At 42.1% G+C, this 21,366-nt stretch overlaps 1 protein-coding gene across 1 annotated transcript; it reads left to right on the top strand.

Moving 5' to 3' along the window:
* Nucleotides 1-6,572: 6,572 nt before the first annotated feature.
* Nucleotides 6,573-9,102, top strand: LOC308330841 (uncharacterized protein; the record flags this gene model as incomplete). Its single annotated transcript, XM_080785916.1, has 2 exons — nt 6,573-6,903; nt 7,180-9,102. 2 exons carry the CDS (start codon nt 6,573-6,575, stop codon nt 8,403-8,405), a joined length of 1,557 nt encoding a protein of 518 aa, XP_080642042.1. The 3' UTR covers nt 8,406-9,102.
* Between the last annotated feature and the right edge of the window lie 12,264 nt (nt 9,103-21,366).

The raw sequence follows: 21,366 nt of genomic DNA, 5'->3' as shown, positions 1-21,366 counted from the left end.
GGTTAGGGTTAGAGTTGGGTTAAATTTAGGGTTAGTAATAGTAGGACAACACGACCAATGCCACCAGACGTCTCTGCGTGTTTCCTAATCACAGCCAGCAGGCTCCAGTAAACATCAGTAGGTCGATTGCATCGTCTTGATAAGTAAACCTACTGGTTTATATCAGTTGATTTTCATCCGAATCCGCAACCCAATTTGGCTGTGGACCCCCTCCCCCCCATGTGAATCCCCCCCCCTGTTCCCAGTGACCCAGCCAGGTGTGCTATTTATTTCCTGTTTTCTACACTAACGTTGTTACGATGCATTGGTTTGGGTTATGGACCACACACCTCGTTATAGCTCTGCCACCTTCTATAAAAAATTGCCCCGCCCATCATGTATTATTATGATATACAAAAGCCAAAATAAAACAAAATAAGACTTTGTTAATAAAGCTGTCGTGGGCAAGTTATTGGTTTGCTTGTTTTCAATGGTGTAACATAACTAATGTACATTTTATTAGATTATTATTGTTATTATTTATTTAAGTACCGTAAGTACAGTTTTACTTTTGCTTTACTTGAGTATGTCTATACATTTCAATACTTTAGATGCCACGCCCGAGATAACGACATTTGATTCGTACATACAGGCTGCAGGCATGATTTGAAATCATGGCTGTATCGTGGCCATGCGGGCCACTTTATTTCCTCCTGTCCTGTCTTGTCCGTCCAGTAAAAGTTGGGGCTCGCCAGTAAAGGGGGAGATACTGACGAGCTGAGCTGAGTGTACTTCATCATCATCATCCTCCTCAACGTCAAGGCCACAGGTCAATGCTGCTCTCGTGGCGATCCCAGTCGGTGCCTCTCAGCTTTAATCGACTCCGGAGCAGAGGAGCGCTTCATAGATCGGCAGGTTACCAGGTAGCTATGCAAATGAAGATTGATTTAATGCCTCTTTTGGGGACTTTTTATTATTTCCACACAGCAACTTGAAGTAATATCAATAACATAGTTCAATGTTGAAGAAGAGTGGTATTCCCCTTTAACCACCACCACGCCAAAAGCATTTGGCTATGACTCGGGGGAGATATTAGACTTTTGAAGCCATCAGGTCGAGGCTGTGACTGAGAGCCAGTCTGCTACACAGTCAGCAACCTGTGAAATGACATTTGGCCTTCCCCACTCAGTCAGGAGGGCATTTATTTGATACAACAGATAGACAAAAGAAAAGAGAAGTAATGGATTGAAATGAGAATAGTCAATAGACACTCCAAAACGGACCGCGTCCAATCCGTCCATGTTGCCCTGAACCTACATACAGAGTTCAAGGAGGGTGGAAGGTTAACCCCAAGGATAGGCTACTAATGTAATCAGACGACCCTGTATATAGTATAATGGTCCAAAGTTTGTGTGTAGAAGGTTTTGTGCAGATTGGGCGATTTGAATAATAATTATTCCTGGTGAGTTTATATCACTGGTAATATTTCCTTTTTTGTGGCTGAAAAAGAGAGAATTTTTCAATGATGCAAGGAGTCCCACATATATTACTAAGATTATAGATTTATGTGATTTCATGTGAATAATTGCTTTTAATCAAGGGGAATGTAATTAAATATCATCTCATCTGCATCTATTTTGTCAACATTTATATTTAGTCCATTTAGTATAGTTAGGCCATCGTTCTCACGATAATAAATATATCTATTTTAAACTTGTTTTAAAAAACATCTGCCTAACAATGATGCATTAATTGATGCATTACAATGATGTTACTGGTGCGCTGAAGCAAACGTCAATATACAAAATGCAATTAAATGCCCTTTTCTTTTAATTATCCCTACTGTATCCTGTCATTTAAACGCACACTTGCGGGCCGTTTCCGTATCCGCTCCATACCGGATCTCCAACCTGTGATGTGAATTGAAACCTTAGTACCGGTATATACTCTTAAGATTGAAACAGTTCCACTAAACATTTTATTTTGAAAGTCAAGTCCGGACACTTTATTCGTTGTCATCATGCAGAGCTTCACGTTTCACTTATCGTTAGACGTTTCGGTGATCATGGAGTATGTGTTCTGTACGTGTTTGTAATTCAATTTAACTACTATAAACCTTAATCTCGACTCACGGAGTGTTCATCAGAAGCTGATGATGCATGCTGTTCTGTAGCAGCAATCAGCGTGTTGACAAACAGCAGCATGCTGAAAGCAGTCGTCAAATTATACAGACTGGGTATGTTTTGGACGTTTTGCACACGCACACACACACACACACACAAACACACACGTGTAATATACACACATTCATCGCTACATATTGTAGGCTCAGGGATGTGCTGTGTTGTTGTGTTTGCTTGCTAATTTGACGCATTGCTTACTTTATTTTATAGCGGTTATGCTGCTAATAATGACAAACGGTGTGTAGAGAACAGCTGGGGCCTGTTTCACGAAACTTGGATTAGAGATTAAACCGGGATTTGAAAGATATCCTGGTTTAATATATCCTGGATCAACGATTAACCGGTTTCATGAAAACTGGTTAATCTTGCCAGATTAATTTAGCCAGTTAAACTGGATATGTTGAGGCTTGATTTCGGTTTCATGAAAGCAACGCAACGCCACATACATTACCATGGAAACTAATGCTGTGGATTTAGCCTGCTCCGGACCTAACCCGCTGCATGTGTACGAAACACTTGGACCTTGAGATTTTTACCTGTACTATATTTTCACCTGTACTTTGAGATTTTCCTGTACTTTTAAACAGAGAGAGAGAGGGGGGGGGAGGGAGGGAGGAGGAGGTAGTAAAGTGTCTAGTTTTAGTGAGAGTTGAGGGGGGTTAATATGCCAATAATAATATGCCACATATTGTGGAATGTTCTTGTGCAATGGTAAACGCCTGTGGAGAATGTGTGAAGAGTGGTATTCCGCAGGTGTAGGCTGAGCGTTGCCAAGGCAATCAATTGGCTATAGCCTAAGCCTACACATAGCCTACAGAGAGTTATTGTAAAACAGACCTACTTGGGAACGAAGTTGGGAACACTGAAATGCAGGAATGCATACCTCACCCTAGTATGAATACCCGTTACATCTGTTGTCATAGCACCCATTTTAACCGTCTGTCTGTCTGTGAACCTTTTTGTGCCCATATATGGACATCTCTGTATCTGACGGTCTGCCTGTATCCCTTTTATGCCCATATATGGAGATCCCTGATGTTTGCGAATGCAGTGAGCACTTACTATGAGACCTAGCAGATCCTGTCTGTCTGTCTGTCTGTCTGTCTGTCTGTCTGTCTGTCTGTCTGTCCCGCTATCCAAATATGGAGTGTGTTGCATCAGCAATCACTCAGCTCCATATATGGGCACAAAAGGGGCCAGGTCCACTCAGCTCCATATATGGGCACAAAAGGGGCCAGTGATTTGTTTGTTGTGGACCTGGCCCCTTTTGTGCCCATATATGGAGCTGAGTGCGTTCGCTTCCCGTGTTCGCGCGTCTTACTCGTATCAGAATATGGGCATATATGGGCCTCGCCTAGTGGCCATGTTATTCTGATGAATGTGTGTGTGCATGTGCATCATAAGTCCCACTAGTGCCACCACAGTGTGCTATGTAAAATGGGAAAGTGGGCTTCACAGCCAGCTAAACTCTCTTTTGGAATGTTTGTCCTCCAATGAACAGTTCTCGTTTTGCCATTATGCACTTGATTTCTTCTGCGTACACTTCACGCTGGACCCACCTGATAACTGTGTGTTCTGCTTGGGTGAGGGCTTCATCTGTGAGACTTGTCTTGCACAGGTGCCAGCCTGCACAACTGCTGTCATCTTTGGACTTGATGAAGCTGCGAGAGATGTGCTGAAGCTGAGCCACAGCTTTAATGAGGGAAGTCCACTGTGAGAAGCATTCAAAGCGTGCTGAACCCAACTGGGACACATTAGTGGCAAGCACCGTCACATTAGAGCGGATTTCCACATCTGACTCTGGGTTGATGAGTACAAAGGGGCTTGTCTCAGGAATGTTACTCTCAGGCTGCAGAAGAAATGCTGGACCGCACAGCCACATGCTACCGGCAAGGTTCCCTGCTGTCACAGACTGAGAGTCATGATCAGCAGGGTTGTGTTCAGGTGAGACATATCTCCACTGTTCTGGTAGAGAACATTGCTTAATTCTCTGTACACGATTATTGACGTACACATGGATATTGGTTGTTTATATATCCTAACACCACTTTGCTGTCTGTGTAGAATGTAGTTTTGTCTACCTTCTTCATGTCAAGTTCTTCTGTGAGGAGCTCTGACAATTCCACAGCAAGCACAGAGGCGCAAAGTTCCAGTCTGTGAACGGTGATCTCTGGTACTGGAGCCAGCTTGGCCTTACCCAGGATGAAGCCGACCTCCATGTGGCCGTCTTCATGCGTGACCTTCAAAAAAGCCACTGCTGCTATAGCCTTGACTGAGGCATCCGAGAACACACAAAGCTCAGTAGCCTTGGCTTGTGAGATGGAGAAGGATGCACACGTGCATGGAATATTCAGCACTTTAAGATCCTGCAGTGAATCTTGCCATCTTCTCCAATTATCATACATATCTGGTGGCAGGGGGCTGTCCCAAGCAGGGTCACTGCTGGAGAGTTCTCTGAGAAGGAGTCTTCCTTTTATAGTCACAGGAGCCAGGAAGCCTAGAGGATCGAACATACTATTTACTATTGAAAGCACCCCACGACGAGTGAAGGGCTTGTGGTTCTGTGAAACATGGGAAGTGAAAGTATCAGACATGGTGTTCCAACTCACTCCCAAGCTGCGCTTTGTTCTATGTCTGCTATGATGGCAACCGGTTCCTTTCGAAAACGGAGGAGCACATCCAAGAGGGTGTTATTTAAGTCAGGCCCTGAGAGCAGCACGTCTTCTTTTTTTTCCTTGTTCAACATGTTTATTTTTCCTACTGTACATTTTTCCTACTGTACATATTTACTATATAAAAATGTACACATTATATAGTAAATTACATACTATATAAATTACATACTATATAAAAAGAAATCCCTACAAATGCATACCTAAGAGGTTCATGAAACTAAAGCCATGTTTTTGTAACCCCGGTACAAATTCTGGCAGGGGGTTGGGTTGTATCGAGTTCAGCGCTGGTTTTGAGTGGTTCCTGCTGGTTCTTGCCGTTACGATTCCTCCTCATCCTGTCGCTGCATCTCCTCTATCAGTCTCTGTCGTTCTGCGGCCTGCCTCACCCGCATCAGCACCACACTCTCGTAGTCTCGCTCGTTGCTCAGAGAGCCCTGTGGGGACACAAACTGGCCCGGCTGCGTCGCTGAGGCGATGACCTCTGGCTGTCCTTCGAGCCACAAAATCTTCAAGGGGTTTTCGTTGAATCCGCTTTCATTCTTAAATGCCAATTCAGCTGCTCTGACGGTTGCAAATTCGACCTGAATGACATATCTAACTAACCTATCTGACAAGTCTGACATCACAAACTCCATATTTGGGCGCTGAGGCGATGACCTCTGGCTGTCCTTCGAGCCACAAAATCTTCAAGGGGTTTTCGTTGAATCCGCTTTCATTCTTAAATGCCAATTCAGCTGCTCTGACGGTTGCAAATTCGACCTGAATGACATATCTAACTAACCTATCTGACAAGTCTGACATCACAAACTCCATATTTGGTCGCAGTTCATCTAGAACTCCATATTTGAAGCCGGCAGAGAAATCTGGTGCCGAGTCTGCTGACATCATGCTAACAATGCTCCATATATGCACATATAGGGCCTGTGACTCATGATCGTGACATCAGTGTGATGTCATCCATAGGCCAAGCACAATATAAAGGCTCTTGCCGTCACAGATTTAGTTGAGAAAGGGGAGAGAGTGCAGCAACTTCGACACGAACAGCGCTAGTCGGCCTTACAACCTAAATAGCCATGCATCGTACAGGGCTCTTTGGAGACATACTCTTCCTCAATCACCAGGGTTTCACAACGCTGAGGAGGAATCCCTATTGGGTCAAATTGCGTCCATTGCTTCGGCCCACGAGAGGTAAATATCTGAAATGTCTATTGTGTGCTGCTGACTATTTCCTCATTTCATTTCCATTATATTATGGATCTGTGCACCTTGAATAATTTTATCTGATCTGGAGTGTTGCGAGCCTTCTGCTTTGCAGACATTTCTCTCATAATCACCAGGGTTGACATTTCGGTTAAGTTCTTATTATCGGACACCACTGTGGGGTGGCGGGGCCTACACTTTGACAACCAGTCACTTTCCTCAATTTTATAATTGTATTTAACGGTGATAAACTCACTAATACTGCACCTCTATGAATGGACTGCTTGGGTACTCTCTTGGGTAGGCCTACTCTCTTGGTGGGATGTATTTTGGTGGTTCCCAAACCTTTTAGTTCGAGAACTAGTGAAAATCTACAAACTCGCTGTGCGACACATGCTTGTAGATCGGCTATTTTCACTGACTTTTCATTGACTTTCTTATCTTTTGAAATTAAAAATGACATATACGTACAACTTACATCAATGTTTTATTCTTCATTCCAGAGCCGTCTATGGAGTCCAGCTTGCAGGTCAAGATGAGTTCTCCTCAACCAGCCGCTACTCTTTCTATTGAACATGAACATGAAGACCTCCTGGACACCGGGACGGTTTCCCGGGGCACCAACACTGTTTCTGTTAAGCATGAACCCAAAGACCTCATGGACACCAGGAGTGTTTCCCTGTGCACCAGCACTGTTTGTATTAAACAGGAATCCGAAGACCTCCCAGACACCAGGACTGTTTCTATTAAACAGGAACCCGAAGACCCCCCCGACACCAGGACTGTTTCTATTAAACAGGAACCTGAAGACCTGGACATCATGATTGTTACTATTAAAGAGGAATCTGAAGACCAGCTGGACCCCGGTAAGTTTCACTAGTTTTACCGAATTATTCAATGATGACTTATGTGTGTTTCCGCTTATGTATTTGTTACACCAGCATTACTGTTGTGAAGCAGTCCTTTTTCAGATTTTGCTAATATACGTTTTTAAAAGGAGCAATGCCAATTTCTATTTGGCAAAGAGACACAAGTATGGAGATAAGTGCTTTGGTGAGAATGTCACAATAAAACAGGAAACACTGGCATGGAAATTAAATGTAACATTTAATCATTTTCTCTCATTTTCTCATTTTGTCTAGACGTCCTGCACCTCACTGTGTGCAAAGAGGAGGAGAGGATCCGAAGTCTGGTCAAGGAGGAACCAGAGCCTCATCAGGAGGAACTACTTAAAAGACCAGAAGAGGTGAAAAGTGAAGATGGAGGGACAGAGCCCGTAGCCAGCACCTCAAATGAACACATGGAAACACAAGCTGATGTAGAGGGCTCTGAGCCAAACGGCAATGACCTCTCTTCACACAGCTCTGAATCAGATGTCACTGAGGACAGCGATGACTGGCCTTCACACTGTTCTGAATCTGACACTGAAGAAGAGGGTGATGAGTGGGAGGAGACCACGGAAGGTCGGTCTGCTTTAAACGCTCTGACATCACACAAGAAACAACATGTGGAAGGACAAATATTGAGCAACACGCTGCCCCAGGACCTGAAATCGTCGAAGCAAATGCACTCCAGGAGGAGTCACACAGGGAGAAAGCGCTTTAGTTGCTCAGTGTGTGCGAAAGGTTTTAGTGCAAAGCGAGTTCTTAAGAGGCACTTGATGACTCATACGGGGGAAAAGCCCTTTGCATGTAAAGTTTGTCACAAAAGCTTTAATGAGAAGGGAAATCTCAAGAAGCATATAAGGATACATACAGGGGAAAAACCCTTCAGTTGTACAGTCTGTGGCAAAGGCTTTTGTCAGAAAAGTAACCTGGGAAAACACTTGAAGACTCATGAAGAGGATAAGCCTTTTAGCTGTGAGATTTGTGCCAAGTCTTTTAGTTTAAAGCAAGTTCTTAAGAGACATATGAGGACTCATACAGGGGAAAAGCCCTTTCGCTGTAAAGTTTGTGGCAAAGATTTTGGTCACAGTGGACATATGAAAACACACATGCGGATTCATACTGGGGAAAAACCATTTAGTTGTACAGCTTGTGGCAAAGGATTTACTGATCATGCTAATCTGGTGAAACACACTAGGACTCATACAGGGGAAAAACCCTTTAGTTGTAAAGTTTGTGGCAAAGGCTTTGGTCATCATACACATCTGGAGACGCACATGAGGACTCATACAGGGGAAAAGCCCTTTAGTTGTACAGTATGTGGATTAGGCTTTAGTCAAATGGGTAATCTAGGACAACACATGAGCACTCATAAAGAGGGGAAGCCCTTTACCTGCACAGTTTGTGGCAAACACTTTGCTCGAATGAGCAGTATACCAAGACACATGAGGACTCACACAGGGAGAAAACCTTGCAGCTCATAGGTTGCTGGTAGAGTATATTTCTGTCTGGGTAGCAGTGTTGATGTTGTCGACTAAAATTATGACAAAAAATGTTCGACTACCTTTTCCGTCAACAAATACAAATGACTCAAATGTTAGGGAGGGATCAGTGGAGAAGAGATCCAGTTGAACTAAAATAAGTCATTTTATGTTTGGTTGCACTCAGGTGTTGCACTCTGTATTAGCCGGCTATTTCCAGCATGCAACCAAGTGTAAAATCTGCCATTACGACGCCATCAAGGCCTGCCAAAATACATTCTAAAGGTAGACTAAAACTAAAACATTGACTAAAATGTGACTAAAACGCTTTGCTTTCATTTATATTGTAATGGTCAGTGTTCCGAGCTGGAATCGACCCCCATTCTCCAACCCAGCAGACCCAATGAAGCAGTAACAAGAAAACTATCTCGCGTGAGGAGCGAGTCGCAGCCAAGTTTTTGGAATCACTACTTTACTACATTTTATAATAAATAGTTAAGGCCAACAATTATGATTTCATGAAAAAGAGGAACTAACCAGGTGCAAAATGGAGATAGCAAAACGTGATAATGATAAAAAGGTGCTCACACGGATTCCCATTAGGTGTTTTTCTAATGGGAAAATAAATCTATATTATACTGTACCTGTGGCAGTTTATTATTTATTTTTGTTAATTAATAAAGGTTTCAGGTCCTTTCCATTTGTGTGCTGTTTCATTACAGAAATGTTATCAGAAAGGTGTCCAGATTTGTCAGGATTTTAAAAGGTTCAACAGACACGTCACAAAATATATTGGTTGGGTTGATCTTTAACCGGTTTTCCAGGTAACTTTTGGTTTGATAATGACTGCATCCACACAGTAGAGTCACAAAGATGCCAGTTGCCGCGAGCGGCAGGAGTCTCTTCCTGGTTTTTAGACAGCTGGTGGATGGAAATTAAGCTCCACCCACGATGCAACTTGCAGTGTCTTCTGGCCGACGTTGCGAATTGCTGTGTGGGGGAGCTTCATTTCTATCCACCCGGATTAAGTACTATAGACGAATAACAGTTTTAAATCCAAATTTTATTCTGACCCCTCCACAAAAAGGCCTAGTTGTCCTGACCCCTTATCCATCATTTATACATTATGGATAAGTAGTGTGGATTTATACTGTTATTCATCTATAGTACTCCCAGTCAAATCACAGAAATGCTGCCACATGCAGTGAAATAAAATCAACTAATACAACGGAAATTTAAATCAGGTAAGGTTAAATAAAGCTCTGTAGGGCAGGTGTAGTTGGACGTGTCTTGGAAGTTTGTCATCATGCCCATTCATCAGAAATGGATTGAGGAAATTGGAAGAAAATAATTTGTTGATTTGCACAGGCGATTTGATTTCCCTTGTTTGTGTGTATGTGTGTGTGTGTGTGTGTGCAAGAAGACTTGTTTTCTTATGGAGCGGGTGTGTTTGCATGTTGTAAACAAGGTAACTAAATTATTATGGCTAATGTGTTCTAATGGTTTGCCTCCACGCACTGAAAACCACATTGAATTGCTGTGCTAAATGCATTCCTACTATTCGGTGCCATTTTCAGCCTAGTAACGTTTTCCAAAACAAAATATTTTGTACAGGATTTTTCTTTTTTTCACTGAAAGGGGGCATTTTCAGCTGTCAGAAAAACACATTTGTCCAGCTTTAATCCATTATTTCCATATCCATATCCATTACACTGTAACTGGGGGGACATTTTATGCTAAAGATGGCTCACTCATGTAATGAAGACTATGTTAGCACAAAGTAAGACTTCATATTTTTATCAACCATTGTTACAACCCTATTTTCAGAAAGATTAACATAAAATTTCCTCTATAATTAAGTGTAACAGGGTAGACATGTTATGCTTTGCCACATCAGTAATGAAACCTAAAACATCGAAGAGGAAAAAAAGGCAAATTAAACAGTGATACTTCTTCTGGTATAGGGTTTAGTTTATATAAAAATATATGCTACTTTCTGAAGTCATGTGGCTAGAGAAATAGTCGGGACATTTACAGGTGGATTTGCACCAGTGTAATGGGGGATTTGTCAAGTCCTGGACAAACATTGATTTCAAGATTTTAAGCATTAAAAATACATTTATCATAATTCAATTTATAACATTTGGTGAGAAACATTAGAACTACACATATAGCCATAGGCCTAATAATTTGATGAATTATATTTGTAACTGAAGCTGAATAAATTAACATGATGGGGGACATGGCATTTTAGCTTACCTGTATTCAAAATTCATATTCATATCATCATTTTTATATTTAATTTAGTAGTATAAATCATTGTTTTCTATGGTACAGAGGCTTTATTTAGTTTAATACTATGGTAGATAGCTTTTTGTAATTAGTGTTTTTGCTTTATATTTACACAAGATATGCTGTATTATTATGTCATGGGACATGGGGACACAAATGGCCCAGTTGCCCACAATTCATGCCGTATTATTGCAACTTGCAATCAATCCAGCGACGATACAACCAATAACCACAGGGTGGCACTGTTGACTAACAAATGACAACAAGACACTAGTCCTGTAGTAGTGAGATATCAAAACAGTCATTATAATTTATGAACATAGTTCTAATTCTATACTGGCTTTGTAAATAACGTTTTTTAATTACTCAACATGCTGCATGTTGGGTACAATTTCACAACAGGCGGTACACAGGACGTTCTAAAGCCGCACGCGCAGTTTGTTGGCAGAAGTTGCTCAGAGAGCATGTCAACAATAACCGTGGATTTAGTTTTAAACAAAATCATGACCGAGTCCGAGACCAAGAGGATAACCCAAACTGTCCGTAGACGTGCAACATTGGTGAGTTGAAGTCGTTTTTGTTTCATGAGTGGGCTGTTTAATGGAGCTTGTTGCAACTTGCAATGTTAAGGCCTACATTATTTGAACCTTCACGCCACAGCACCTTACTCTCTGCACGGCACCCTTCAACGTCTTAAGTCTTGTGTATGCCCAGCCACAATGAGGATACAAACGGGTTGAACTTGTATACATATTAGGCCTTAATATATATTACTGTTCACAAGTAGTTTACATCTGTAGCCAAGCTATATAATAGCATTCTTTAAGACGCTGGTAATGCCTCTTCCACTTCCAGACTGGTCAAATGTACATGCCACTTCCAAAATGGTCACGTCTACTGTCCGTAGACGTGCAACATTGGTGAGTTGAAGTCGTTTTAGTTTCATGAGTGGGCTGTTTAATGGAGCTTGTTGCAACTTGCAATGTTAAGCTTGCCTGAAATAATGTAATTAATGAATTAGGCCTACATGATTTGAACCTTCACGCCACAGCCACCTTCTGCACGGCACCCTTCAACGTCTTGTGTTTTGTATGCCCACAATGAGGATACAAACGGGTTAAACTTGTATACATATTATTAGGACTTAATACATATTACTGTTCAGTGTTCAAATCATGTAGTCTAAAAACTTCATGATTTCAGACCAATGAGACCATGTTCAAAAGCATACATGTTCTCTTAATGTGTTTTACATTTTGGGAGAAATACCCATTTTAATGTTGAGGTTCCCTGTGCTTTGCTGTGCCCACAATGTTTTATGTATTTCCAGGCCCTTTGTTTATATCCTGGATAAACTTTGTTTATGCCAAAAGATTTTCTCCTCAACAGCTTGTTCCAGTTGTGTATAACCAGAGCTGTCCAGCAGATAGCGCTAATGTGCATGGTTTACTGGCAGGATGTCCACAGTCCACACACATTTGACATCTTTATTTGTATTCACATTTTACAAGAAATTAACAAACAATTAAAAAACACTGAACAGAATTTTGCCGATGCCTTAGTTCTCGGCTTGGGCATGCCTGCAATCTGCAGGCCCCTCACGACTGATTTGTGGACATTACAGAGGCTTCCAAATATGAACACAAGTAGTTTACATCTGTAGCCAAGCTGTATAATAGCATCCTTAAGACGCTGGTACTTAAGCACCTTGGTAAGGAATGCCTCTTCCAGACTGTGGTCAAATGTACATGCCACTTCCAAAATGGTCACTTCTCTACTGTCCTCATCAACAACAATATCTGGTGTATTAGCTGTGACATCTGAAAAAACATAATTTTCATTATTGTGCATGAACATGGCAGTTGAAACACGTGAGTGCTTATACATTTTGGCAGATGATGAAACATATGAACTTATGTCCTTAGCTAATAGGTCAACAATTCTGTCGTGCCTAGCCATGTACATTCCCTTATATACATAGCAGCCATTACGAATATGTGACAGTGTTTCTGTAACTGGAGTGTGGTCATGGTGCAGACAATGAGGAGGAAACGTGTTAGGGTACCACAGAGAGAGATTGAGTCTGGTTGGAAGGACCTGTAATCTGACTTTGACTGTAAAGGTGACTATATCCTCATCGACTGCATAATTCTTGAATATTGTATGAGATACGGTGTGGTCTGCATCAGGAAGGCAAGCTAGCTTCCCCTGTAGTTTTAAACCAGTCCAGTGTTGTTGTTGTTTTTGCTGTTGTAACATTATAAGGTACCTCCATGCATTGACTGGTGATACATGGTGTTCCATATCAATTACAGTACTCCTTACTGAGATCAAACAGTTGGTAATAATGTCCTCAGAAACTTCTACAGATTCAGAGTCAGGTCGAACCCAGAGATAGTTCTCACACAGAGGTCATTGAGGTCAGGCCAATCTGACGACACCCCAAACCCAGTAGCATGTGAGTCCATTTTAAGGTTGGGCTTTCTTCTAAACCCCAGGAAACTTGGCTCGCCCTCTGCTGCCAGTGGCAGTTTACGCCGTTTCATATCTAGAAACAGAGATGATCTAGATAGAAAGTTCCCTGACAGTCGTGTCATCACTGTTTAGCATGTTTATCAAGTGAGCCAGCCTTGTGGCGTTATATATCCACTCCACGTTCGGCACGCCAAACCCACCGTCCTGTTTGGACTGGAAAATAATGTCTCTGGTCACTCTGGTGGACGGTGGTGTGGGTGTTGAGCCCGAACCACTTCCTCACAAAGTGAATTACATTATCGTTTAGATCACTAAGTGTTTTACATACCAGATGGACGTTGGAGAAGCTTGGTGTACTCTAGTCAGGGCAACCTGCCTAATAGCCTCCAACTTCATCAGCAGTGGTAGTGGTGAAGCGTCAATCAGGTTCAGTCTAGCTGTAAACTCAGATGTTATGTACTCAACCTGTTCTTTCCATTCCCCTGCTATATTAAATCTATGCCCTAGGTAGTTGTATGACTCATGTAGGTCATACACACGTATGGGCTGTGAGTTGATGGTGAACTCAGGGCTTTTGTCAGCCTTACCAGCGGTTGCCACCACTACGCCTCTATTAGAGAACAGCACACTTAGTGTGTTTTGCCTCTAGACCGGGCCAGTCTAGAAATCTATCTGTTCTAGTGTTTTTAATAACGCTCTCTTCCCGAGAGGCTAACTGTACGTCGTCCGCATAACCCTGGACGGGGTTTGGGGACAGCACATTGGGTGGGGCACAGTCACACAACCACTTAATCCACCCATTGATGGCAAGAACAAAGTTAATGGCACTCCATGGGCAGCCTGTTTTAATGCCTACTTGGAGAGGTAATGGGTCTGTCAGCTGTTTCCCACAGATGAATGATGTTTCATACACATCCCTAATAATGTCAATAAATACCTCAGGTAGATGTATTGATTCTAAGGCATTAATCATGACATTATGGGTCAGAGAACCAAAAGCATCGCATCGAATACAGAGTATAATTTACAGGATTCATGTTTAAAATCATCGATCCCAGTTTTAAGACAGAAAATGTTCTTTCATCCCCTGTCTATTTTCACACACACACACACACACACACACACACACACACACACACACACACAAGGGCTGGAGGTCGCCTGGTTGAGGCCAAATAGAAATATTAATGTGGGTGTCCTGACTCCTTCCTTGAAATGGAAATGTTTGAGAACCACTTATTTAGTTAGTCTGAACTTTATAATGGAATCAATGAAGGACGTATACTGTGTGTGTGTGTGTGTGTGTGTGTGTGTGTGTGTGTGTGTGTGTGTGTGTGTGTGTGTGCGCGTGTGTGCGCGTGTGTGTGTGGCAACAAGTCAACAGCTCTGACATTTAAGTGTCTGTCTGTCCCAGCTGCTGCTGTCTGTCTGTCTGTCTGTGTAGGGCCAGGAGGGAGGAGGGGGTTGGGGGGGTGAGGTGGCACGCTTTTCAAAGTAACTCACCTCACCTGATGTGATGTGAAACGACACCAAAACAAACCAGTGTGGTGGGATAGATGCGTACAAGTAGCAGTACCCTATTGGTCTTTTTTTCCCAGTGGAAATAACCTAGAAAACGGAGTCGTATTGTAATCGGGTACTAGACTATTTGACATTCAATGTTCTTTTTCCACAAAGTCTTGAAAAATGTGTCTCGTCTTAATGTCTTATAATCAGTCATCTTTATTCAGCACAATACGGTATTTAAAAAACCTAACCAATTTAGACCTGAGGCCGGGGAAAAAACCGTTTCTATGTCAGTGGTGCTCAACCTTTTTCATGTCAAGGACCCCCAGAATTATATGTATTTGGCCGCGGACCCCCATCTGAAAATATGTTGTTCGATGTGACGATTTTCACTCCAAATGACTCAGCAATTTAACCGATCTTTTATGCCATTTAGATGGTATAAAAATCAATCAGATGTATAGTATAATATCGTTTTGCATCTTTGTGACAGGCCTAAAAGTTCTCCCCTTCCTCCCCACCCACACAGGAACAGTTTTGACATATCATAATTTTGGAAATATTCAAATTTTACACACAAGATCGGTATCGGCCGATTGTGAGAGAAACAATCTGTGATCGGATCGGTCCCAAAAAACCTGATCGGAGCACCTCTAATACAGGCTACTTGAGTATTAGTACCGAAGTATTAGCATATCAAATCAAATTATCTAAATCTGCAAGGTTAGGTAACCTCTAGTAACTAAAGCTGTCAAATAATTACAGTGGAGTAAACGGTTGTCATCTGACAGTGCCTGTAGTGAAGGGCAAATCTAAAGTAGTGGATTTTCAGGCCACTATGTGGCGAAGCCTTCCGCGTGCGTAACAGAAGTCCCGGAAAAGAGGCGTGATGATTGGCCAGTAGACAGTCACTTGAGTGGCAGTGAGAGACATGGAGTAGTCGCATGAGTGACGTCACTTGGGCAGCGACACAGCGTGCCTTCAGCAAATGCCTTCAGCACTTGCGCTTGACTTCCTGCCTTCAATGGAGACATGTCACTCCATTGAAGCGGCCAATGAGGCATCTATTTTTGAGTGGTGCAACCACTCCTAAAAGCAGCAATGTCCGTGCGTGGCCATGAGCACAAGTATATAAGTATTAGTACCAGTAGGGGCGCTGTTTGCCAGAAACAGAGCGAGAGAGATAGTATTAGTGCTGCCTGTTGCCTGCTAATATGAGAGAGAGAGAGAGAGGGGGGGGGGGGGGGGGGGGGAGAGGGGAGTTGCAACACTGGTGTGATTTTTTTTATTATATCTATGGTGTTAAACACCACTGTGAGTGACACTGCTGCAGTGCACCCCCACACCACACGGTGTGTAATTTAGGTTTTTATGCTGTGATTGTGAACTGTTGTCATGGGAGACCCCTGAACAGTGCTTGTGCCAAGTTTGGTACATGATTGGAGCAACAGTGTGCCAGCCTGTGGCCCCTGGTGGCCCCGAAGGCCACATGTGGCCCCCTGGCCTGGGTGTGACTTTTATTTGTCTTCATGGCAGATGGGGCTGTCACGATTACACATACAAGTTGACGATTAATTGTCACCCAAAATAATCGCGAATAACAACTTAATTGTGTTTTTTGCATTGAACATTGTTACATTAAAATCTGTATTTCTGTTTGCCTTCGTAATCACACATTGCACGGCACAGATATGACAAATAACTTGAATTATACAAAGAAATCACTGACACGTTTAATATTTTAAAAAATTACAAAATAGCGTAAATAGTTGCTCTGAGCTTGCGGATCTGCTATTCTTGACATTGTTTGTGGCAAGTTTGGTCCAGATTCAACTTTGTGGCCCCTGGTGTGACTAATTCACATGGCAGACCCCTGCCGGTCCCCTGCACTCGGTGCAGATACGAGGGCAGCGCGCCTGACAGGACCTCGTCATTCATGCTAGTTATGGTTTTATACGTTACTATCTTAAGACACCTGGTAATGGTGGGTGGTGAGGTGACAGATGTTACTGGTGTTTTAGACTGGAGTCGACCCTCAGGTGGTCACTACAGGCACTATACTGTACTGGTTAGCAGCTGGTTAATAGATGAGTTGACCCTCAGGTGGGCACTACTACATGGTTAGCAGCTGCATGGTTAGCAGCTGACACTACAACTCTGTACCGCTGTGGTCATTATCATTAGCAATTAATCACTTTACTTCAGAGATGAGTAGTTCCCATTAACCTGTGTTCTTTGGAGACCCCCTTTTTTAGATCGGATCATCGGACACGGCAGGCACACACATGCACGCACACTTTGACACAATCTATGCATTAAGTTCCGAAGAACAGCTTGAAAAGTATGGACTCTTGCAGTCAGTAGTTTTGGGAACCACTGCGTATAGATCTATATTGTAGACCTGTGTTGTAGGCCAGTGGTTCTCAAGCCGTGACAAACCCTCAAAATAATCATATTAGAACTGGGAAGGCGTTTCATTTTGCTTGACTCAGTTATTGCGAAAATAGGGCCGAAACTCTGTGTGGATTTTGTCTTTTATTTCATATCTTTTATAGAGGGATTGACAGTAGGCTGACAGGAAATGGGGAGAGAGATGGGGGGGGGGGGTGACATGCAGTAAAGGCCGTCGGGATTGGGAGTCAAACCCGCGGCACACTGCCAGACTACTGAGCCACGGCCCAGGCCGTCTGACCAATATTTTGGCCAATGTTTGATTACTTTTTATGCAGTAATGGTCCCTTTTCTTTCTTTTTTATGTATTAAAAGCAAAAGGGTCTTACATGTCCTTATAATTGTCACCTCACTGTCATCTGGGGACCCCCCTCCCCAAAATAATGTGGGGACCCACAGATTGAGAGGCTGACACTGACAGTGACAGTAGGCTGCTCTCTCCCTCTCTCTTTATAGCAGTTTTTAGGCAGTAGGATTTAGTGCCATACGCAGCTGTCCCTGACTGTGCGCTGTGACACCTGATCCCAGCTAGCATCGGGCCGCACGGTGAAACCCCCCTACCCGTCAGGGAACAGAAATGGCCTGGCAATGTAAATCACCCTCCCCCCTTTCTCACTGTCTCTCTCTTCTCCTCTTCCTCTTCACACCTCTTTTTCTCCTATTTCCTTCCATCCTCCTTTCTTTCCCTCCCTTCAGTTCTCTCTCCTAGTTCATACCCACTGTCTCTGTGAATTGAATACATTGATATGATTGATTGAATACTTTATTGGCAGAAATGTAATCAGTACGGGTTACAGTCAAACACACTTCCAATGGGATCACCGAAAAAAGTTTGTGTGGTCTTGTTTCCATTCAGGTCCTGGGTATTCAATTCATAACCATGACGTGAAAAATAACAACAAAATTCAAATCATCATAAAAGGTAAAAATATGTACAGGTTGGGGAACAAATAAGGGGGTTATAAGGAGGTGGGGGTAGTCCGTAGACTAAGGACCACAATGGAAATAATAACCCTTTATGGCTTTTTGTGTTCTCCTTTTAGCACCTTTTGTATACATTCACACCACTGTACAAACTATTAAAGTAGTCAATCTCTCTCTGTCTCTCTGTCTCTGTCTCTCTCTCTCTCTCTCTCTCTCTCTCTCTCTCTATTACATTTTCAATTGAATTCAAAGGGGCTTTATTGGCATGAGAAAACATGTTTACATTGCCAAAACATGTTACAAAACCGGTCTCTCTCTCTCTCTCTCTCTCTCTCTCTCTCTCTCTCTCTCTCACTCCCCTCCTACCACTCTCTGTAGCCCCCCCGCCCCTCCAGGGTTGGGCAGACAGAAATAACCTGACGAGGGGGTCAGTGAGAGAGTGGTCACATTTCTCTTTACATCTGGCTGTGTTTTCATTTAGATTTAACACACTCATTTCCAGGAACCCCTGGCCTGCTGTTTGATATGCATCAGGTCACAGACACCCAATAATGATATCATTTTTCACCTCCGGTTCTCTCTGGTTCTCAACCTTTTCAGGCCGCAACCTTAAATAATCATATTTTAACACTGAGGCCACGGTCTGTGTCACCTTATAGCTTTTAACCACTTTAACCATTGTTTTAAACTTTAGCTGTTGAAACATAGCAGATCTCCACCTCAGTGCCGCGACACGAGCTTGTAGATCTGCTATTCTTTTTTAATCGTGAAAACGTGGCCAAATATTTGAATATATATTCTTTCACAGCTAATCCTTTTTACTCAAATCTTTTTTGCTTCTGGGACGTCCCTGGAACAACATATTTTCAGATGGGGGTCGGCGGCCAAATACAGATCATTCTAGGGGTCCTTGACATTAAATATTTTGAGCACCACTGATATAGAAACATATAGGTTTTTCAGAAAACTGTCATGATTTAGAAGACATGGTCTAAATGGATTAACTGGGGACCCCCAAAAACAATCATATTTTAATTGGGGGACCCTAACTGACTCTGACAAGCACTGTCTTGGAATTGTATGAGTTGAGGCATTACATTTTTTTATAGCCGATCTGCAAACTTTTAACGCCTCGTGTTGCAAGGGGTTGTGAGCTTGTATATTTGTCTGTCTTTCTTTCTTTCTTTCTTTCTTTCTTTCTTTCTTTCTTTCTTTCTTTCTTTCTTTCTTTCTTTCTTTCTTTCTTTCTTCTTCTGTAAAAACCTCCACACAACAACCACTGCAGTGGGTGCACCACCACAGCTGTCATGTTTTCTATCACTGCTTCTCAATGTGGGGTCTGGGGACCTCCGGGGGTCCTCGAAGGGCTCCTTGGCTCCTAACTAGCACTTGGTTCCTAACTATATATCAATCATTTAGATTGATATGTAGTTAGGAACCAAGTGGACCCTAATGGGTCTGTAACTCTTGAGAGTGTACAAATGGATCCATTTTGGTTCCATTTGTACAGCTCTCAGAGTTAAATTGATTTTACAGATTAGATTAAAACAAATATATAAATATGTATCAATTTGGGAGCCGTGGCCTAATGCATATCAAACGCCCTTGAATTTAAAAAAGGTTGAGAATCATTGTTCTAGATTGTTTATTGAGGCGACAACAGACAGCAGAGATGTGTCTTCAAGCGATGCTCTCAGTCTTAATTCACACATTATGCGGATCCTTCTCACTGGATCTCTTCTTGCTTTGTGTCGACAACGACACCTCTCACCTCCTCAGCACACACACCTCCTCCCATTACAGCTGCTGCCATTTGACCGCAAAACAAAACATTATTTTCAAAGATGCTTTGAAATGGACCAAATAGACAAACTAACACATCACCACTGTTTTAATCTGTGCCCTAATTCCTTTGTGCCTTGCTGCGATATACAGTGGCCGAAAGTAACCGAGTGCATTTTACTCAAGTACTGAGTAAGTTGCTGTACTACTACAAGCTACTTTTACTTTACTTGAGTGTGTTTATTTATCAATGTTCCATACTTTGTCTACTTACTTTGTCTATTTAGATTAATATCACAAAATATACATGATTAAATAAGCGCTATTTTATACTATCTATTCAAAAGCAGCAGATTTAAAATCTCACACCATTTTGCGACACGGCAAGTTGTGAGCTTGTAATGTAAATCTGCATTTTTTTTTAAAAGAAGTGTCTGCTTTTGGTACTGTAAATACATACAATGTTAGTTAAGCTATGTTACCTAAAATAGCCTCATATACCGTGTTACAACGCATCGTGACATGTTGTGCTATTATTGGACAGTATCTCCACATTAACCTCCTAAGCTGTATTTGTAAAGTGATGATAATATACGAACACATTCAAGTAGCTGACAATGTATAAAGTCACTGTACACTACTGACTTTGATGAGGCAGTATTGTTGTTCTAAAAAACATATTTTTTCCCCTCCCTTAAAAAGTGAATATTTTGGTTTCTGCCCGACAGTAAAGTAACAGTTATTATTATTTTTATGCATTTTTTGTCATTTCTGATTATTTTTTTTAAATCAGAAATGACAAATGACATCCTGGTTACTCTAGTAAAATTTAAATTAAAAAACTAAATGCTTTGCCTATAATGACATTCACATGATGGGAGGATCAGGTTGAAAGTGTTTGTATCTGTTAAAGCGAGTTGGCCTTGAGGTCGCTGACCATTCAGTGGTTCCAAAACAGTTGGTACCCATCTTTTTTGGGTCGCGAGTAAATATCCCTTTATTTTTGTTATGTCCTACATTTTTAGTTGAATTATTGGCAAAAATAATTTTTACAAAAAAAGTAATAAAAAAAATATATATATATTGAAAATAGCAGCTCTACAAGCTTGTGTTGTGAGCGACTATTCCCACTAGTTTTGGACGGGTCACACATTTCTCTTTTGAAGCTAAAAAGTTTGGGGACAAGTTAAAGCAAGTTCACGTTGAGATTCACTGCTGTTTTTACTTGTTCCAGTAGGGTCCAGGGGCCAACAGGGGGCACAACCCCTTACACAGGTAATTTGTACACTCTTGAGTTAAACTGATACTGAATAAGTTTGGATGTACATTGGGGTTAGGGATGTCTAGTTTCCATGAGTATCAAGCCTGCACGTTTTCACTACACTGCCAGAATCTTTCCTGCCAAAATAATTAGCATAACTTGCTGGAAGGAATGGCAATGGGAGGAGACCGTTTTCACATGCCCTCCTATTGCCTGCTGCCTGCTATGCCACCATTTTTATGTGTTTATTTTCTAACGTAAAAGTCTATAAGT

This window comes from Protomyctophum bolini, assembly GCF_963924005.1.
Source record: "Protomyctophum bolini genome assembly, chromosome: 16".
In the NCBI taxonomy this organism is placed as follows: Eukaryota; Metazoa; Chordata; class Actinopteri; order Myctophiformes; family Myctophidae; genus Protomyctophum; species Protomyctophum bolini.
This window is presented reverse-complemented; position numbering and strand designations above follow the sequence as displayed.